Raw genomic sequence first — 17,770 nt, 5'->3', positions numbered from 1 at the left:
TTTTGGTCTGCAGGTTCTGAACAAGGAAAACATGTCATGGCCACAAAACTTTGTTCAGTCCTATGTCACACACAAGACAGGTAAGACACAGCACACGCTAAATAAACAGGAAGTGTGTGTTCATGTGTGTACTGATGGAGAGTGTGTGTGTGTGTGTGTGAGCAGTGAGGCAGGAGGAGAAGCGACGGCTGCTCAGAAGAAACAACGAGCTGAAGAAAGAGTGCGCTCTCCTGGAGGAGCAGGACAAGAAGCTCAACAAGACACTCGAAGTAAGCGCACACGAACACACACACACACACACACACAGCTGAGCTGCAGTAAAGCTAACTGTTAGCGTCTGAATCTGCAGCAATGCATAGACTTGAGGGAGCGGCTGCTGGGGCAGCAGAAGGACACGCAGGCGTCCCTCGAACGCCTCAAAGCTCTAATCAGGCTGATACAACGTGAGCAGCTCATCCAGGTCACCGTGACGACCACCGCCACCATCGCCGCCTCCCTGCTCTCCCAGTCCTGGATCAAAACCACCAGCACCACCACTGCCGCCCCGGGCCCTTCGGCTACGCCCCTGCAGACAAGCCACAGCCAGGACGACGTCAACAACTAGCCCCGCCCCCTGCTCCACCCGGACAGCTGGAGGGCCGTGAGGATGATTTCTTTCTTCTGAATATCTAATGAAAAAAAACTGAGGAAAAAAAACGAGCCTCCACTCGATTCAAGTATTTTTTAAAAACCCAACACCTACAGTGCTTACGAGATTTCTTTTTTTATTTTGTATTTATTATCAACATTCTTGGCCTTAATGTATTTATTACACAAAGTTAGGAGACCGCGCTGTGGCGGGACACAAAAGATATTTCCCTTTTTTAAACAGGTATAATTATTGTGAGAGAGAACAGTAGAGTTAGCGGTAGTTCTGGTCGATGGACGGACTGTACATTGATATATCTGAGTAGGTGTTTGTTCTCAGTCTCCTATGAACAATGTTTTTGCCATAAAAATTCAGGAAACGTTTTCATCGTGTATGTAAACGCATACGAGCCTTCAAACGAACAGAGAATAACTTTTTTTCAGTATTAATAGAGTCAAAGAAAAAAGTATTTAAGATGAAAGTACAGAACTTAGCATTTCTAGTGGAGATTTTAGTATTTTCATGCTGATGCCCGTTGATAAATGTATTGGAGGGGATCATTGTACATATGTTGTATTATTATCATCATCATCATCGCAGGTTTTTCTTTTGGTTTAACTGGAGTCACACGTCTGAAGTCCCTAAACGAGTCCCTGAACACTCCAAACTGTGGCAGCGACAAGAGAAAACCACAGCTCAACAGACTCACTAGCAAATTCTACATTATATATAAAACACAGAAGTTTAACTTTGACCTGTGCAAACTGAACGTGCTTTAGCATGTTAGCAGTTAGCCAAGGATACAAAGGATGTAGTGTGACACGGCTCCACACCTTATCAGACGTGTGTGTGCAGGAGCTAACCAATGCTAACTTAATGATCATTTTAAACAGCAAAATGTGTTTAATGATAGAAGCTCCATGCTAACCTGTTAGCTAACCTGTTCACACTGGGGAAATCAATCCGGCTAGAGCAGGATTCAGGATGCCAGTCCACCTCTTGGAGGTGGATCTAGCCGGATTGGCTTACATCTGGCTCAGGTCTGAACGCAAATGCAGCTATCAAATCCCGCTAGCGACGTGATACTTCCGGTTCACAGGGACAGTGTCCTGGTCACGTACAAAAGCCGTATTTAAACAACCACCGGACTATGACAGCTTTGCCCCGAGTTTATTTTTCACAGGGCTACAAAGGAATAAAGTGCTTTTTAAACCGAAAAAGGAACTAAGAAATTAAGGAACGAATGACACGGGACAAAAAAAAACGCACGACGCATGTGCACACGCGGTCCTACCACGGCCTGAACAGACTCTGCATATTACTAGGCCCCACCTAGCAGTTTGGAGGACAACAAACAAGCCAGATTGAGTGTGGACACACCTGTGTGATAGCTAGATTTGAAAATAGGTCTGAACGTATCCAGCTTAAAGGCTATCTGGATTCAATCCTACTCTAGCTGGATTGACTTGTCTCCAGTGTGAACGGGGCCTTAGCTAACCTGTTAACTAACCTGACAGAAACAGATCAGTGTAAATCCTTCCAGGTGATTTAGTGTTTTTGGTTATTTTCTTGTTTTCCTGTCAGTCTTTGGAACCAACAGGGACCAGAGTGTTTGGTCATTTGACGCACCCCTTCAGCCCCCCCTTTTAAAATCCAGTATAAAAAAATATGCCAAAAACCATCTTTGTTTTCGTACTGGGCTCATCGCTGATGTCTGTAGTGCTTTCTGTTTACTGGTGTATTTAAAGGAGCCTGTTGACGACAGATGAACACTGCCTCACACCCACGTCACCGTCCAGGGACCGCTCCGTCAAACTGTCGGCGGACCGCAGGACCCGCGCCACCCGCCGTCCGTCCTGCTCCGTCCATTTGTCTCTCTAGTCTTCCTGCTGGTCCAGAGAGGTTCCGTGTTCCTGTCCGTAGGTGTAGTCCATGTTTTACTGCGGCACTCTGTCGCTGCACCAACATGAACAAAAGAGAGCAAAACACCTTTTCAGAGGAAGCTGAGAGTCAGACAGAGTGATCACAGAGGTGGTGCTGCGTTCAGGTGCTCATAGGGAAAGTGACGGAGGTCTGCTGCTACCAACTCTGAAGTCAGAGAGTCTCTGTGCGGGTTTTCACCCTGAAGTGGGCCCACAAAGACCGAGACAGGAAGTGGTTCCTGATCGCACAGAAACAGAAGCAGAGAACAGTCTGTGCTGAACCTTTCAAAGTAAAAGCCTGAGAGGTGCACAGAACTCAGCTGATCATGATGAGGTCACCACGAACAAAATGCTTCAGATCAAACCTCCGTCAGGTCAGAGACCAGATCAGGGACCAGGTCAGGGTCAGAGTGGGGGTCTGGACTGTTAACCTTTATTTTAAACTGTACTCCATGTTGTTCTCAGTCCTTACGTGAATCTGATTGGTCCGCTCTGGACTGTCCTCTGATCAGGATCAGATCCGGTCCATCCCTCTGAGGTCGGCCGTGTGATGCAGCGACTGTAACTCGAGCAGCGGCAGTGTTCATCATAGATCAGGGGGCAACAGCGCACGTGTCAAAGGTTGACTTCAGGTCACATGACCTGCAAGCACATATGCACCGGGCCGACCTGCCTTCATTGAAGAATACATCATCATCAGATGGAACGAATGTGCCATGTGATGCATATCCAGTCCTCGCTGGCGAGCTGCGGCCGTATCGGTGTCCGCCGCGCTCTCGCTTCACCCGTCGACCCCCCCTTCTCACCTCTCCATCTGTTTCTACAACTCTTCTCCGGGAGAAACTGTGCAGTGCTTAAACAGATCTATTTTACTACACGACACGAACAAAAGAAGTGACAACATTTTTATATTCTTTTAACGAGGAGCAAAAAAAAAAGAAGCGAACAGGACGTTCGGGGTTTTCTATCGTTTGCCATCCTGACTTCAGCTCGCAGCGCTCTGTGTTTTATTTTCCCACAGGGGGCGACAGGACGTGTAGATGGAATGAAGTAGAAGTGTTTCCTTTGTCATGGTGAGGGGACTGTCCAGTGGATAGTGTGTATAGGAAAGTGTTTGTCTTCAATATGCCAATGTAGTTCTTCTTTATGATGCATTCAAGATGGATGATGGACGGTGGTCAATGGTTAAAGAGTAGTCTCACTTTTTGTACCAAGTTCTTACAAAAAAATGGATCATTAATAAAGAATATTCCAGAACAGGCAGACTGCAGAGAGTTTCCTTCTCATTCAGAAAGATCAGCCAATCACTGTCTGAGTGGGGGTCATGTGACTGCTGCTCACACCCAAGTCCATCATGGCTTCCTACTGAGGAGGGCATCGTGTTGTTGGAGTGAACTCAGACATGAAGAATAAAAAGGTGTTTAACATGATGCGTTCAAGGACCACCGTACAGCTGACTGCTAAATGATCCTCAGAGTGCATTTAAGGTTTCTGAACAGTTTCTGATCGTCATTTTATTTACTTGACAAAGATTTTAATTCTTTACATTTAAATGATAAGACTTCCTGTTTCAATAAATCAGCTGATTGACGTTTATGATCCAGCCTCTTGTAACATCAAGAAACAAATATTTGTTATTGTACATTTTAATCATTTTAAAACTCATTGATTAAATGTTAGGATCAGTCCCACTGCAACAGAACTCACACACACCTTTGCACCTCACACTGCTCCTCTGAGCGTGTCTCCTGAGGCGGCAGGCCGCAGGAGGCGAAGACGGTGTGGAAGTGCTCGATGAGGACCTCCGTGAGGATGTTGATGGGCGTGAGCGCGCTCAGAGAGACGGAGCCGTGACGAGGCCACAGCAGGTTCACCCCGAACACACAGGCCAGGTTAGACGCACTCATCTTATTGATCAGGCTCTGCTGGGACACCTGAGGGACGCAGGGATGGACAAAATCACATGACATGAATCAGAGTGTGTCTGTCTGTGTGTCTGTGTGTGCGCACCGTGTGCAGGAAGCTCAGCAGGTACGTTGTGACGGTCAGGTTGTGTTCAGGGAGACTCTCGATGATCTGTTTACACCTGCTGACCCACAGGCTGCTCTCCATACCTGCACAGCAGGACACAATCAATCAGTCTGATCAGCACTTCAGATCAATACGTGATGCCGCGGCACTCACTGAGGAGCTCCTGCACCTGGCTGTAGACTCTGAAGGTGAGCAGCGGCTCGGGCAGCTCCCTGAGGAACGTCTTCAGGATCACCGCGGCGACATGGACGTCTCCGAACTCCTCGTAGTTCACGGATTTACCTGAGAGACGTGTAATAAACTTTATTTATAAAGTCAGACACACACACGTGTATTAGGCTCCACACTTTGATGCTGAGAGTAACAAGGCCCCTGCGATCAGAGGTAGGAGACCCCGCTCACCCAGGTTATAGAGCTTCTGGACGTCTTTGATGAGCTGAACCCGAGCCGAGCGCCTGAACAGCCCCTCCGTCCTCAGACCTGAAACACACAGCTGTCAGCTGATCAGTGACACACACACACACACACACACAGGTCAGCTGACCACTGACCCTGCTCCCTCAGGTAGGTGATGGTCTGTGACATCACAGGAGGGATGACGGCCCCTCTGTTCTTCTCTCTGATGCTGTCAGGAAACAGCCGTCATTGATCGACTGGTAACCGATCGCCTCATTGATCAGGTTGAAATGTGTGAACAGTCAACTCACTACTGCAGACTGACGCCAAACTGCTGAGTGGGCAGGGGGGGCCGGGGTGGGGGGGTCTTCACAGAGGGAGGGGGTCCACCAGTCTGAGCCACCCGCAGCTTTTCATCATGTCTAAAGAAGGAGAACACGTCAGAAACACGGTGTGTGTGTTTCTCTGTCTGACTGTGTGTCTGTCTGTCTGACTGTGTGTGTGTCTCTGTGTGTGTCTGACCTGAGGACGTCTGTGGGGATGAGGAGCTGCTCGTAGTTCAGGTGCTCTCTCAGCTCAGCCAGGTAGTTGACATACGTCACTTTCTTCCCGAACTTGTGGCTGAAACAAAAGCGTGAGTGTGAGTGTGTGTGTGTTGTGTGTGTGTGTGTGTTGTGTGTGTGTGTTGTGTGTGTACCTGATCAGAGGTTTGAAGATGTTCCAGAGGATTTTGATGAAGTTGGTTGGGTGGACGACGTACAGAGCCTTCAGGTTCTTCTTGTACCTGAACACAAAAACACAAAAACACTCATCGGCTTGTTGCAACGCAGGACAGATGACCATGAGACCGAAGGTCAAGGACCTGGTCCAACACATTAGTAAGTGTGTTCTGAACACCTGAAACCTGTGCAGACATCCCAAAGACTCAAACAGGACAGAGACCAGGGGACCTACTTCCTGTCGAACTCGCTGTACGCCTCTCGTAACCACTTCACAGACGGCTTGTTGCTGCTGCGCAGGCCGTGGTGGAAGTAGACCAGGATGTAGTCCATCTCCACGTACTGGTCCAAGGTGAACTTCAGGTACCTGGAAGACAGGGGAGATGTGTCACTGTGACGTCACTGTGACATCACCGCCTGCAGCTCTGGATGTACTCAAGCAGGCGTTGGTGGTTGAGCTGGTGTGACGGCGGCAGGCAGCAGCTGCTGAAGACGATCTGCTTCCTGCCGTAGTGATCGTCTCCTGGAGACAAACAACAACAGACATCAGAGCGACAGACGTGATGTCCATCACAGGTCGGAGAGGACAACAGGACGGAAGGGTGAGGAGGAGGAGCAGGTGGAATAAATAACAAACACATTGTAATGATAATGTATTGATTGTATTGATTCTGATCAATATATCCAAAGATCATCTGACCTGACACCTGGATGATTCCGTGTCGAGCCACGTCGTAATACGGATGGGAGGAGTCTGAGCTGCTGGGCGGAGCTGACGGAGCGCCTGTGCCGCTCTGCTGCTCTTCATCCTCCTCCTCCCTCTGCAGCTCTGTCAGAGTGAAACATGGCCGCTAACATAAACACTTAAATCATCAGAGACGCTCAGACATCACGTTTGATGTTTATCTGACAAAAAGAGCCGACAGACGAAGTTTGTCCTCCTCCGAAGAAGTCCGAAACAAACAGGAAATACACACAGAGACGCACACAGAGACACACACAGACACACACACTGTGTTCATGTGTCTCCTTTCTTCTTGTTCATTTATTGAAGCTTAATTTGTAATCTATATATATGACGTCACTAAAACAGGTTATTTTTTTTTAGAAATGTAACCTAACCGTGATGATTCTAATCAGCCCGGTGCATGCTGGGACTTGGAGTCTGTAGTACCACAGCTCTTTCTCTCAGTTCTAGCCTGACTACAGCCAGCGCAGTTTGACCCCTCCGGGCCTCCGTACATCCGCGCCGCACTGACCCGTAGTCTGATGTTGATCTGATCAAACTCACCGATCTCTGCCAGCTGCTCCAGGTCTGCCGCGCGGGACATCTCCGATCACACAGGCTCGCGCTGTAAAGTCTGAAATCCAGCACGCGCGCTAATAAGACGTCATGATTAGCGCTTCAACAACACCTAAGAGGCCGCTCACACACACGCGGAACTGAACAGGTATGAAGTTTTTCCGAACTTCCTGCACAGAGCGCAGCCTGCTGCTCTGCGCATGCGCAGTGATGACACCCCTCAGCGGCTGTTTATTTTACTGAAAGTTGAGATTTAATCAGTAAAACAGAACGAGCGGCCTCAAAGCAGCTCAGACTGATCTGACTGATTATTACTAATTGATCCTCCAGAGTATGACCTCCCGCTGAAACCAGACTCAGACACGTGGTCACAGAGCGGTTTGTTTTAATGTTTAAGGAGTTAAATGTCTACAGTCCTGAGAGGAAACTCTGTTGTTTCCTGCTCCAGCAGGTCTGCCCCCTGCTGGACACTGTGAGCACAGACCTGCATCAGGTTGGACCTGAAGGACGTCTGAGGTCTGTTTGTCCTCACAGGGACATCAGACAGAGACATACAGGATGGAGGACCGTGTCTTTCATTAAGGACACACACACCTGTGTCTCTACCTGCTGGCAGCGAGACTAATGACACCAACACTGCTGCAACCTCTGTCTGAGTTCATGAATGAGTTCCTGATCAGTATGGATCAGTGAGTATGGAACAGAAACAATATAAACACATTTTAACACAGTGAAAGATTTGATCTGACGTTTATTATTATTATGTTATATATTATATTATCAGGTCTTTGAAACACAAACTAAACAATGTTTCTCCACAGTTTTTATTTGTTTACTGTTTGAAGTATGATTTACTGTGACCGCGAGGCTTCAGACCCAGCACTAAAGCCTTCATAGCGATTTCTGGTGATTTTAATCATGTTAATCTGAAATCAACTCTGCCCACTTTCAAGCAGTTTGTGGACTGTAAAACAAGAGAAAATAAAACTCTAGATTTACTGTATGCTAATGTTAAAGAGGCCTACAGCTCCATAGCTCTCCCTCCCTTGGGCAGATCAGACCATAGCCTAGTCCACCTCAAACCCCAGTATATACCAGCAGTACAGCGGCAGCTGGTGACCACCAAAACTGTACGGAGGTGGACACCGGAAGCCCTGGAGACCCTGCAGGGATGTTTTGAGGTGACTGACTGGGATGTGTTCTGTGACGCTCATGGTGAGGATGTAGACACACTCACAGACTGTATCACAGAATATGTTAATTTTTGTACAGATTCTCTAATCCCCACCACGTCAATACGCTGCTTCCCAAACAATAAACCATGGGTGACAAAGGACATCAAGGCATCACTCAACAGAAAGAAGACAGCCATCTTGAGTGGAGACAGAGAGGAGATGAGGAGGGCCCAGGCAGAGGTGAAGGAGAAGATTGGAGAGGGCAAGGAGAGCTACAGGAGGATAATAATATAAACAACGTACCGTAAACAATGTACCTCCTCCCCCTCCCCCTAACCATACTAACCAGTCTCACCTCCCAATCAATAACATCACCCTGCCCCCCTTACTCCACCTTCCATTAACAACCCCCCAGCCTCCCTGTCCCCCTCCCCCATCAGATCTCTCTCTCTGCTCTTCTGTGTCCACAGTTACCATCACCACAGAAGATGTGAGGAGGGAGTTCAGTCGCCTACGACCGGGAAAAGCTGCAGGACCCGGATGGACTCAGCCCCAGAGTACTCAGGGACTGCGCTGTGTGGGGTCTTCCAGCACATCTTCTCCCTGAGTCTGAGCCTGATGTCTGTCCCTGCCCTGTGGAAGACAACATGCCTTGTTCCTGTGCCCAAGACCAAACATCCAAGCACACACAGCGACTACAGACCAGTTGCTCTGACTTCACATGTGATGAAGTCTCTGGAGAGGCTGGTCCTGAAACACCTGTTGTGTTTCAACATCTCTGTTGTGGAACCATCGCTGGACCCCCTGCAGTTTGCTTACCAGCCCCGTATTGGAGTGGAGGACGCCATCATCTACCTGCTGCACAGAGCACACACCTACTTGGAGGAGGCAGGTAACACTGTTAGAATCATGTTCTTTGATTTTTCCACTGCGTTTAACACCGTGCAGCCTGCCCTTTTGAAGAGGAAGCTCCTGGACATGCAGGTAGAGACCCCACTGGTCACCTGGATCACTAACTATCTTACAGGTCGACCACAATTTGTGAGGCTGAGGAACACCGTCTCGGACATGATAGTGAGCAGCACGGGGGCACCCCAGGGCACAGTACTGTCTCCATTCCTGTTCACACTCTATACATCGGACTTCAGACACTGCTCACAGTCCTGCCACCTGCAGAAGTTCTCGGTAGACTCTGCCATTGTGGGCTGTACCAGCAGAGGTCGGGAGGCGGAGTATATGAGTGTGGTGGACAGCTTTGTGGAGTGGTGCGGACAGAACCACCTGCAGCTGAATGTCACAAAGACAAAAGAGCTGGTGGTGGACTTCAGGAAGCACCAGACACTCCCAAACCCGGTCAGCATCAAGGGTACCAACGTGGACATTGTGGACAGCTACAAATACCTGGGTGTCCACATTGACCACAAACTGGACTGGTCCACAAACGCAGAGGCAATATACAGGAAGGGACAGAGTCGCCTGTATCTACTGAGAAGACTCAAATCCTTTAACGTCTGCCAGACCATGCTGCAGATGTTTTACCACTCGGTGGTCTCCAGCGTCATCTTCTACGCTGTAGTGTGCTGGGGCAGCAGGATGAAGACGGCCGACACCAACAGACTCAACAAGCTCATTAGGAAGGCTGGCTCAGTACTGGGAGTGGAGCTGGAGTCTGTGGTGGAGGTGACGGAGAGGAGGATACTGAGGAAACTCCTCAGTATTCGTAACAACACGTCTCACCCCCTGCACGACACACTGCCGTCCTACAGGAGCACATTCAGCGCTAGACTGAGACTACCGAGGAGCAGCACAGAACGCCACAGGAGGTCCTTCCTGCCAGTGGCCATCAGACTGTATAACTCCTCCCCTTTCTGTAGGGAGAAGCGCTAGATAATCATGTCAGGCATCACTGTCATTCCCTCCACTTGTCTATATTTATGTTTACTTAGCACCTTACATCTCAATATTTGTATCCATGTATCATATATTGTGCTCATACTGCGTTCTGTACTCTTATTTTGGATTATAGTGACACTTATACTCTTATACTCTGTACTTAACTGCATTTAATGTAACTTGATACCTCTGGCACAAGAATTTCCTTCGGGATTAATAAAGTTTTATCTTATCTTATCTTATCTTATCTTATCTTATCTTATCTTATCTTATCTTATCTTATAAGCCCTGATGTCTGAGGGCTGGTCAGATCTGGATCCCTGGAAGGCTGCCTGGAGGATAGATCTGGATTTGGATTCTGTCAGATTTGAGGTGTCTCTTTGGGCTTGTCAGAGCTCCACAGGACATCCTGCGAGCAGAGATTTACCCACAAGCACATTGATATACAAAGCCACCACCAACCGTTTTGTCTTTTAGGCGGCGGTCGAGCAGAGGCGGTAAGAGATAGTGATGTCAGAGGACACAGCGGGCTGGAAGACCCCCCCTGTGTGTTAGCATAGCGTGGCTTTAGGTTCTCACTGCTGCCCCCTGCAGACAGTGAACAGCTCCTGAAAGCTCCACATTTACCCTGCAGGTCTGTGTGGGTGACTCAGCCTCCAGTGGACACTGCAGGAACTGCAGCTTGTTTGTGTGTAAAACAACAAGTGTTCACGTTACTATGACATGAAACAATGAAACGACATGATGCTAACCATGCTTATGTTTATTTACAGCCACAGGTCTGAAAGCAGCATCAGTGTGGGCTCCACGTGGAACATGAGACTAAGACATGTTCTCATGTGGACAGTTTTGTGTCATGGCTGGACGTCTTTGTTTATCAGCAGCAGCAGCCGTCCACTGTCTGCGTCCATGACGATAAAGATGGACACCAGAGACCGGCTTTCAGAGTTTGAAGCAGCATCAGGACATGCAGTAAAATCCATTCAGTGGTATTAGGTGATTAAGCAAACGAGGCGAGTACACGAGAGGATGTGACCTAAATATGGAGAATACCGATGAGCTTAAGAAGACACTCGACACCTCACGTACAAAGAGAGCGAGGACTGTAAGAGCCGCAGGAGCAGCGGGAGGAGCACACTCACTCAAAATGTGTTCAGCTGATCGTCGTCTGACAAACAGCAGCGAGGAACTTGTGTGGATTTAACCCTGTGACTTCATTGTCATCATTGTTTACTTTGCGAGTCCTGCTCCTTTCAGCGTGTCCACCAGGCTATAAATAAACCTGAAACTCTGAGACTGAGCGCTGTGACATCATCAAACAGCAGCCAATCAGGAAGGAGGAGGATTCAAACATCCACACACACCTTCTTCATCCGTCCATCACTCAGGTCACGTAAGCATTCACACTTCCGACCTCACGGCGACACAATCAGCAGCAGGCAGAGGGTTAATCAGAGAAGTCACACAAACAAACAACAAACAAATCATCATATTTACCTCTAATGTCTCTGTGTGTCCGTAGCTGTGTTGTCTATATTTATTTGTTCTTGGAGGAAGACGAGAGGCGGCTCCAGCGGCAGCAAAACCGGTGACGGCTCATTTTTTTCAGGCAGGGAGAGCGCAGTGGGGAGGTAACGTTAAGCTGCTTTAACCCATATTATTAATCATAATTAATATACCAGTTACTGAGCAAACGCTAGCCATATAACCAGTAGATTGACAAATATGATTAAATGTAATCTATATTTTTTTTCAATTGTAAGACTTGATACAGGGTTCTGTTTGTAATTTTAATACTTTAAATTAAATAGCTAAATGTGTAAGAACCCTGCAAATAACCCTGACTGAAATCACTGCTTTAATGTTGTCATTAAGCATCAACGCTGCACCTCACCTTTGTGCCTCAGGTATGTCACTACACCAGAGAATTATTGCTGGTTGGAGAAGCCAGTGGTGCTCCCTGGCAGGATCAGCTGTCTGTCCTGGAGGAGGGTGTAGTGACCATCATTACCTTTGGAGGGTGAGTATACATATTTTATAGCTATTCATATTTTAAGCTGCTTTGGAAACCGCTCTCTTGAAGTAATTATTATTGTTTTTGCTTGTTTTAAAAACATTTTTAGTAACATGGCAGCCGCCAATTGTCAGCTCTGCAAACCCTGATGGACGATGTGGTGGACAGTGGAGACAGGCACCCCCCACCCCCAGATGATGTCCCACTCACAGCCAGAGGACTCCAAGGTCTTCAACGTGGCATCATCCAGTCCAGCACCACCACCAGAGACTCCTGCTCAGCCAAACATTTATATATATATGTTCTTTGTAAATAGTATTTTCTGCTGATCTTTTATAAATAATAAATTGTAAATTTTCATAATGCCCACTGGTAAATAGTTAGAAATGTTCAAATTGTATCTTTGTAAATATTGTACATAACAGAAAAATAAATTATTTACTGTTGTCACTGAGAAGTAGTTTTAAAGTTTACTTTAATTATAAATAGGTAATGAAACACATAATGTAACAAGGTTAGAAGAGTTTAAGAACACACAGACAATAACAATTTAATATAGTAACCATTTAAAAACAACACAGAACATCAAAAAAATCACAGCCTGTCCACCATCCTCTCCAATGAGCTGAAGTCTGTCCATTCTTTCTCTGCTCTCTCTCTCTCTCCCTCTTTCTGAAGCCTCATATCCTATATCAATTGTAAGATTTCATCTGTTTCCCTCTGCTCCTCCTAAAACAAAATGACAACAGGCAGAACGACCGTTTCATATAATAACGATAATATTGCTCCTCAAGTGAACTATATTATATACCACAGTACTACAGTAAACAGTCAAGAAACAACATTCTTTCAAAACGTTTAGTTTACGTTTACAGCGCTTCATATCAACAGGACATCATGTTTTTAAATATAAATTTATTTTTGTGACGTAAGCGGCCTTAAAATGCGCACTCCGAAGGATGCAGACTCTGAATTGGAACACAGCTTGTATGTCTGTTAGTGTGCTTCTGTCTCTGTGTCCTGCGCTGCAGTGTGGCGTCCAGCAGAGGTTGCCGTTGCAGAGCGTCCCTGTTGTGTGAGTGGATGCTGCACAGAGAGTCTCAGAGATCAGCAACATCTTTCCAAAAACAGCAGCACAACACGCACAACGTTAAAAGATTAACAAACACTTTACACTCACTTCACAAAGAACAAACACATCTCTGTGTCTCAGTGTGTCTCTGTGTGTCTCTTTGTGTGTGTCTGTCTGTCTCAGTGTGTCTCTCAGTGTGTGCCTTTGTGTCTCTCAGTGTGTCTCTCAGTGTATCTCTCAGTGTGTGTCTGTAATCAGCTGTTGCTGGTGTTAAATGTCTGCGGCACTCTGACCTCTGTGGGGACAGATCATCTGAAGAGTCCAGCGGCTCCTCAGGCCACTGCGCCGTGTCACAGACTAATTGATGTTTCAGTTCTGGTCTCTGGTGCTGAAGATGTGTAGACATCGTAGAAACAGTCCCAGCTCCACTGAACACATGTCTCAGAGCAGCTTCAGTGTGTTGGACTAATCCTCGCCTCTGCTGAGTGGCGGGATTACAGCTCCGGTGAGGGACAGAACTTTGTGGCTGTGTTTGTTGTATGTTGCTGACCTTCAGTGTAACACTCACAGACCTGGGAGGACACACAAAGCCAGCGTTCCCACAGTGCTCTGACCTTTTTTGTCCTCCACAGAGACACAGATGATGGTGTTCCTGTGAGGACGACTTCTGAGCGGCGTCCTGCTTCCTTCAGCTCCGTCCTTCAGGTGGACGCACAGAAGACGCCGGCTGTCATCAGACAGCTGCCCACCTTCTGAACGAACGCCATGTCCGTGCACTCAGATCCATCATTGCCGCCCTGCGGGCCCCGCGGGTGGAGGAGGCGGTCCAGTGGTTCTTATCTTGATGATGGCTGTGATGTGATTTTTCTACCTGCAGGCTGCGGCCATATGCAGCCTCAGATAACACATACATGTACATGACCTCTGTGTGCTCGTCTACACAACACAAACACACAAAACAACGCAACACAGGTCATGTCCAAACATCTATGCATGTCTAATGCATGACATCACTTCGAGGTCATATAGGGGCGACCTCTGTGTAAACAACAACAACAACCATGACAAATGACAACAACACAACAACCATGAACAACAACAAAAACAGCAGAAGCAACAACACAAAAACCATGCCAAATGACAACAATGACACACAATATACAAAAGCAGCAACAACAACAACAACAACACACAGCAGCAGCAGCAAACTGCTGAGTACACAGCCAGGCAGCAGGGAGGCGTCTCAGCTGTGTTAGAGGGCTCTCTGTGTGAACAGGGCGCACAGACACAACCACTAATTCAGCGCTGATGTGATGTGTGTCCATCAGATGTGTGTTCAGATGTTTTGACAGAAATCAGAGGATATTTTCAGCCATGTTTACATCCACAAAGACACACAAAGGACAGCGTGTTAGTGTGAGAGGTCTGAACGAGGGACTCATTTGTCTGTAATTTTAGAATAAGGACGCCGTTCTGTAAACAGGCGGAGCTCATTACATGAATGATTATTACGGGTGGTGCCTAATAACTCTAAACTGCGTCTGAACACAGACTGCAGTGTGTGTCTGTGTGTGTGTCTCTGTGCTAAGCCTGGACATTTGCAACACACACAAGACAAGCTGTAAAGAGGACGGTGTGGGCCTTCAGGTAGTGTGTGTTTGGTGCTCATAATGTTCAGAGTCCCTCAGACTGAGTCTGACTGGGTCTCCATGCAGGCTGTCGGACATCTTGTCTCCACAGTAAAAAACCAGAGACAGCGTGTCAGATGGTTCCTTCTGCTTCTTCTTCAGTATTTTTAGAGTTCTGGCTGTGCGGGGAGTCAGATGATGTTTCACCTGCAGTGAAGGTCGGTCAGGATCCAAACCCACACAGAGGCTCCGCTGCCAGCTTTCCTCTGGTTTCGCTTGCATCCTCGGCAAAGTGGAAAGTTTCACAGAGAAAGTCTTGATGGAAGGTGAAAGGGACAGAGTGGCCCGGGGGGAGCGGATCTGTTCCTCCGACCTCCTCCATCCAAAACCTGAAACAAAGAGTGACGGAGAGCTGACACTGCAGCTGCTCCATCCTTCCCACGTCACTCTGAGTTGGTCTTTTCTCAGCATTTACAGGCTGGTTTGTCTGCCTGTGAGGGAGGACACAGTCCGGGGGGGGGGGGGGGGGGACACAGTCTCATTTGTGGTTTTGTGAGCAGCCCCGGCTCTTCAGCGCATTGGTGGAAGGTCATGTGCAGAATCTAAATATATTCCTGCATGTGAGCCGCCCTGCCTGTGGAACCTGCTTTTCTTGTGAGTTCCATGTTTGGCCGGCTGCCCAGTCAAAAACGTCCAACTGTTCCTCATCCGAACTGAGCCATGGAGCGCATTGTCAATGAGCTGTGTTTCCACGGAGCGCCTCGACTGTTTCAGGAAGCACGTCAGAGCTGAGCAGCTGCTAACCTGCTCCTCACTCAGAGGAAGGCCATCATGGCTGCTGGGTCTTCTCCACACATCTGTGGCCTGAGCTCTGAGACCGCACAGAGACACAGAGACCAGAGTCTGGACCATGATGAAGGTCTGATCTTCATCTTTAATCTCCAGCTGAAAAAGCTGAGCCTGTTTTCCTTCCATGGTTCCAGCTTCCTGTTGTGTGCTGTGTGCAGTTGTGGAGCAGAAATGACTGGAGGACCCTGATTGGCTCAGCAGATCTATCAGGTTTTAAAGAGGGCCGTTTAACATGGCGGGCTGACACCAGAAGGAGTGATGGAGCCACTTAATTTAAAGACGCCTCACTGCAACCGCAGCAGGTTAATGCACCTCCTGAATACTGGCTGTGAAGACCACGGCTCCACCTTATTGATCAAACACTTAACATCAATCCTGCGGCGGCGTCCTCAGCCCCGCTGAGGCTCAATAAAACTCTCAGCGGTGACAACACATGATGATGCGCCTGTGAATGACTGCTGAGCATGATGGATCGCATGTCCGAGTCCTGACAGCGAGGAGGGGTAGCATGTCTCTGAAGGACGGGGGACTGCACGCCCTCCAGAGGTCCGACCCCAGATGATTTATCGGTCGTTGTCCTTTTACTCGGCTGATGGGACACGTGCCGCTCTCTGAGCAGAAACTGTTTAGCCAGGCCCGGATGAAATCAGGGTTTTTATTAAAACAGAATCAGACTGAAGCATGGTGCCTGTGAAAGCAGCACGCTCACATCATTTAGTGCTACAGACTGGAACACCTCCAGCAGCCTGCAGTGTCCAGACCTCATTAACATCATTAGCATATGGATGCTAGCTCAGAGATGCTACTATGCTAATGATGTGTCATCAGATCTGGAGGTGGACAAACGGAGAAATGTTCCTACAAGTATTCATTTTAATCAGACCAGTGTTGTGTGTTTTTACCTTGACATGTTTCGACTGCTTCCTGCAGTCTTCTTCAGCAGTCACGTGATGTTACCAATGACATGACTACCTGGAGCAGTAGGAGAACGGCGCCACAACCTGCATAAAATCAGCTGGCAGACACGTCACCATTAACATCACGTGACTTCTGAAGAAGAGTGCAGGAAGCAGTCGAATCAGAATCAGAATCGTGTTTATTGCCATGTAAGTGAAGGGGGTTCACATTACTAGGAATTTGCCTTAGTGATTGGTGCATACAAAGAACATATAATAAGATGAAATAAGATAAAACTAAGATAAGATTAAGTAAATAAACTAAAGGCTAAATTTACATGACATAACAGACATACAATGAACAGAACACAAAATGAATGGCGGATGAAATGGTAAACATAGACTCTTATATGAACAAATGGAACAGTGTAATGATGTAGTAATGTAACAGGTACCACATGGGTCGGTGAGGTGGTACTAGTGTGCAAGTAGTACAAGATGGTGTAAACAGTGCAAATAGTCATCATTGTGCAGTGACTATACTAAAGTGACCTTGTGAAGTGACAGTGCAGAACAGTGCATTAATTACAGTTCAACAGTCCAACAGCAGAGGGGAAGAAGCTGTTCTTGTGGCGTGAGGTTCTGGTCCGAATGGACCGTAACCTCCTGCCTGAGGGGAGTGGTTCAAAGAGTCTGTGTCCAGGGTGAGATGGGTTGGCTGTGATCCGACCTGCACGCCTCAGAGTCCTGGAGACGTACAGGTCTTGGATAGATGGCAGGCTGCAGCCGATCACCTTCTCAGCAGAGCGCACAACACGCTGCAGTCTGTGCCTGTCCCTGGCAGTGGCCCCAGCGTACCACACTGTGATGGTGATGGAGGTGAGGATGGACTCAATGATGGCCGTGTAGAACTGAACCATCATCCTGGCTGGCACCTTGAGTTTCCTCAGCTGCCTCAGGAAGTACATCCTCTGCTGGGCCTTTTTGATGAGGGAGCTGATGGTGAGCTCCCACTTGAGGTCCTGGGTGATGGTGGTACCCAGGAAGCGGAAAGAGTCCACTGTGGAGATGGGGGTGTCTGTCAGGGTGAGGGGGGGTGATGGAGCTGGCACTTTCCGAAAGTCTACTGTCATCTCCACTGTCTTCTGGGCATTCAGCTCCAGGTTGTTGTCAGCACACCAGGACACCAGACGGTCCACCTCCCTCCTGTAGGCAGACTCATCCCCGTCTGAGATGAGTCCAAT

At 47.9% G+C, this 17,770-nt stretch overlaps 2 protein-coding genes and 2 long non-coding RNA genes across 6 annotated transcripts in view; 3 read left to right on the top strand and 1 right to left on the bottom strand.

The window, feature by feature from the left end:
- The window catches only part of phf21b (PHD finger protein 21B), a 65,399-nt gene extending 63,711 nt beyond the window's left edge, over positions 1 to 1,688 (top strand). For both annotated transcript variants that reach the window (XM_028394360.1, XM_028394351.1), the window contains 3 exons: positions 14 to 80; positions 166 to 269; positions 350 to 1,688. In XM_028394360.1, the coding sequence (XP_028250161.1) occupies positions 14 to 80; positions 166 to 269; positions 350 to 604 (426 nt within the window). In that variant the 3' untranslated portion in view covers positions 605 to 1,688. The remainder of the gene's footprint in view (positions 1 to 13; positions 81 to 165; positions 270 to 349) is intronic.
- Positions 1,689 to 2,036: 348 nt separating this feature from the next.
- LOC114426880 (rho GTPase-activating protein 8-like) lies at positions 2,037 to 7,166 on the bottom strand. The gene is made up of 13 exons (XM_028394548.1): positions 6,988 to 7,166; positions 6,397 to 6,525; positions 6,132 to 6,219; positions 5,932 to 6,063; positions 5,675 to 5,761; positions 5,500 to 5,598; positions 5,289 to 5,399; positions 5,133 to 5,206; positions 4,984 to 5,061; positions 4,735 to 4,863; positions 4,561 to 4,664; positions 4,264 to 4,484; positions 2,037 to 2,584 (listed from the first exon to the last, which is right to left on the bottom strand). Exons 1-13 carry the CDS (start codon positions 7,025 to 7,027, stop codon positions 2,566 to 2,568), a joined length of 1,311 nt encoding a protein of 436 aa, XP_028250349.1. The 5' UTR covers positions 7,028 to 7,166; the 3' UTR covers positions 2,037 to 2,565.
- On the top strand, positions 6,909 to 8,330 carry LOC114427086 (uncharacterized). 2 transcript variants are annotated; one of them, XR_003669430.1, is made up of 3 exons: positions 6,909 to 7,147; positions 7,451 to 7,688; positions 8,272 to 8,330. It is a non-coding gene; the product is annotated as an uncharacterized LOC114427086 (long non-coding RNA). The 2 variants fall into 2 exon arrangements; XR_003669428.1 differs by having other exon boundaries at positions 7,448 to 7,688.
- Positions 8,331 to 10,273: 1,943 nt separating this feature from the next.
- On the top strand, positions 10,274 to 12,246 carry LOC114427080 (uncharacterized). Its single transcript, XR_003669427.1, has 4 exons — positions 10,274 to 10,755; positions 10,841 to 11,698; positions 11,975 to 12,087; positions 12,191 to 12,246. It is a non-coding gene; the product is annotated as an uncharacterized LOC114427080 (long non-coding RNA).
- The last annotated feature ends 5,524 nt before the right edge of the window (positions 12,247 to 17,770 follow it).

The sequence above is a fragment of the Parambassis ranga genome, chromosome 2 (assembly GCF_900634625.1).
Source record: "Parambassis ranga chromosome 2, fParRan2.1, whole genome shotgun sequence".
NCBI classification, from domain to species: domain Eukaryota; kingdom Metazoa; phylum Chordata; class Actinopteri; family Ambassidae; genus Parambassis; species Parambassis ranga.
This window is presented reverse-complemented; position numbering and strand designations above follow the sequence as displayed.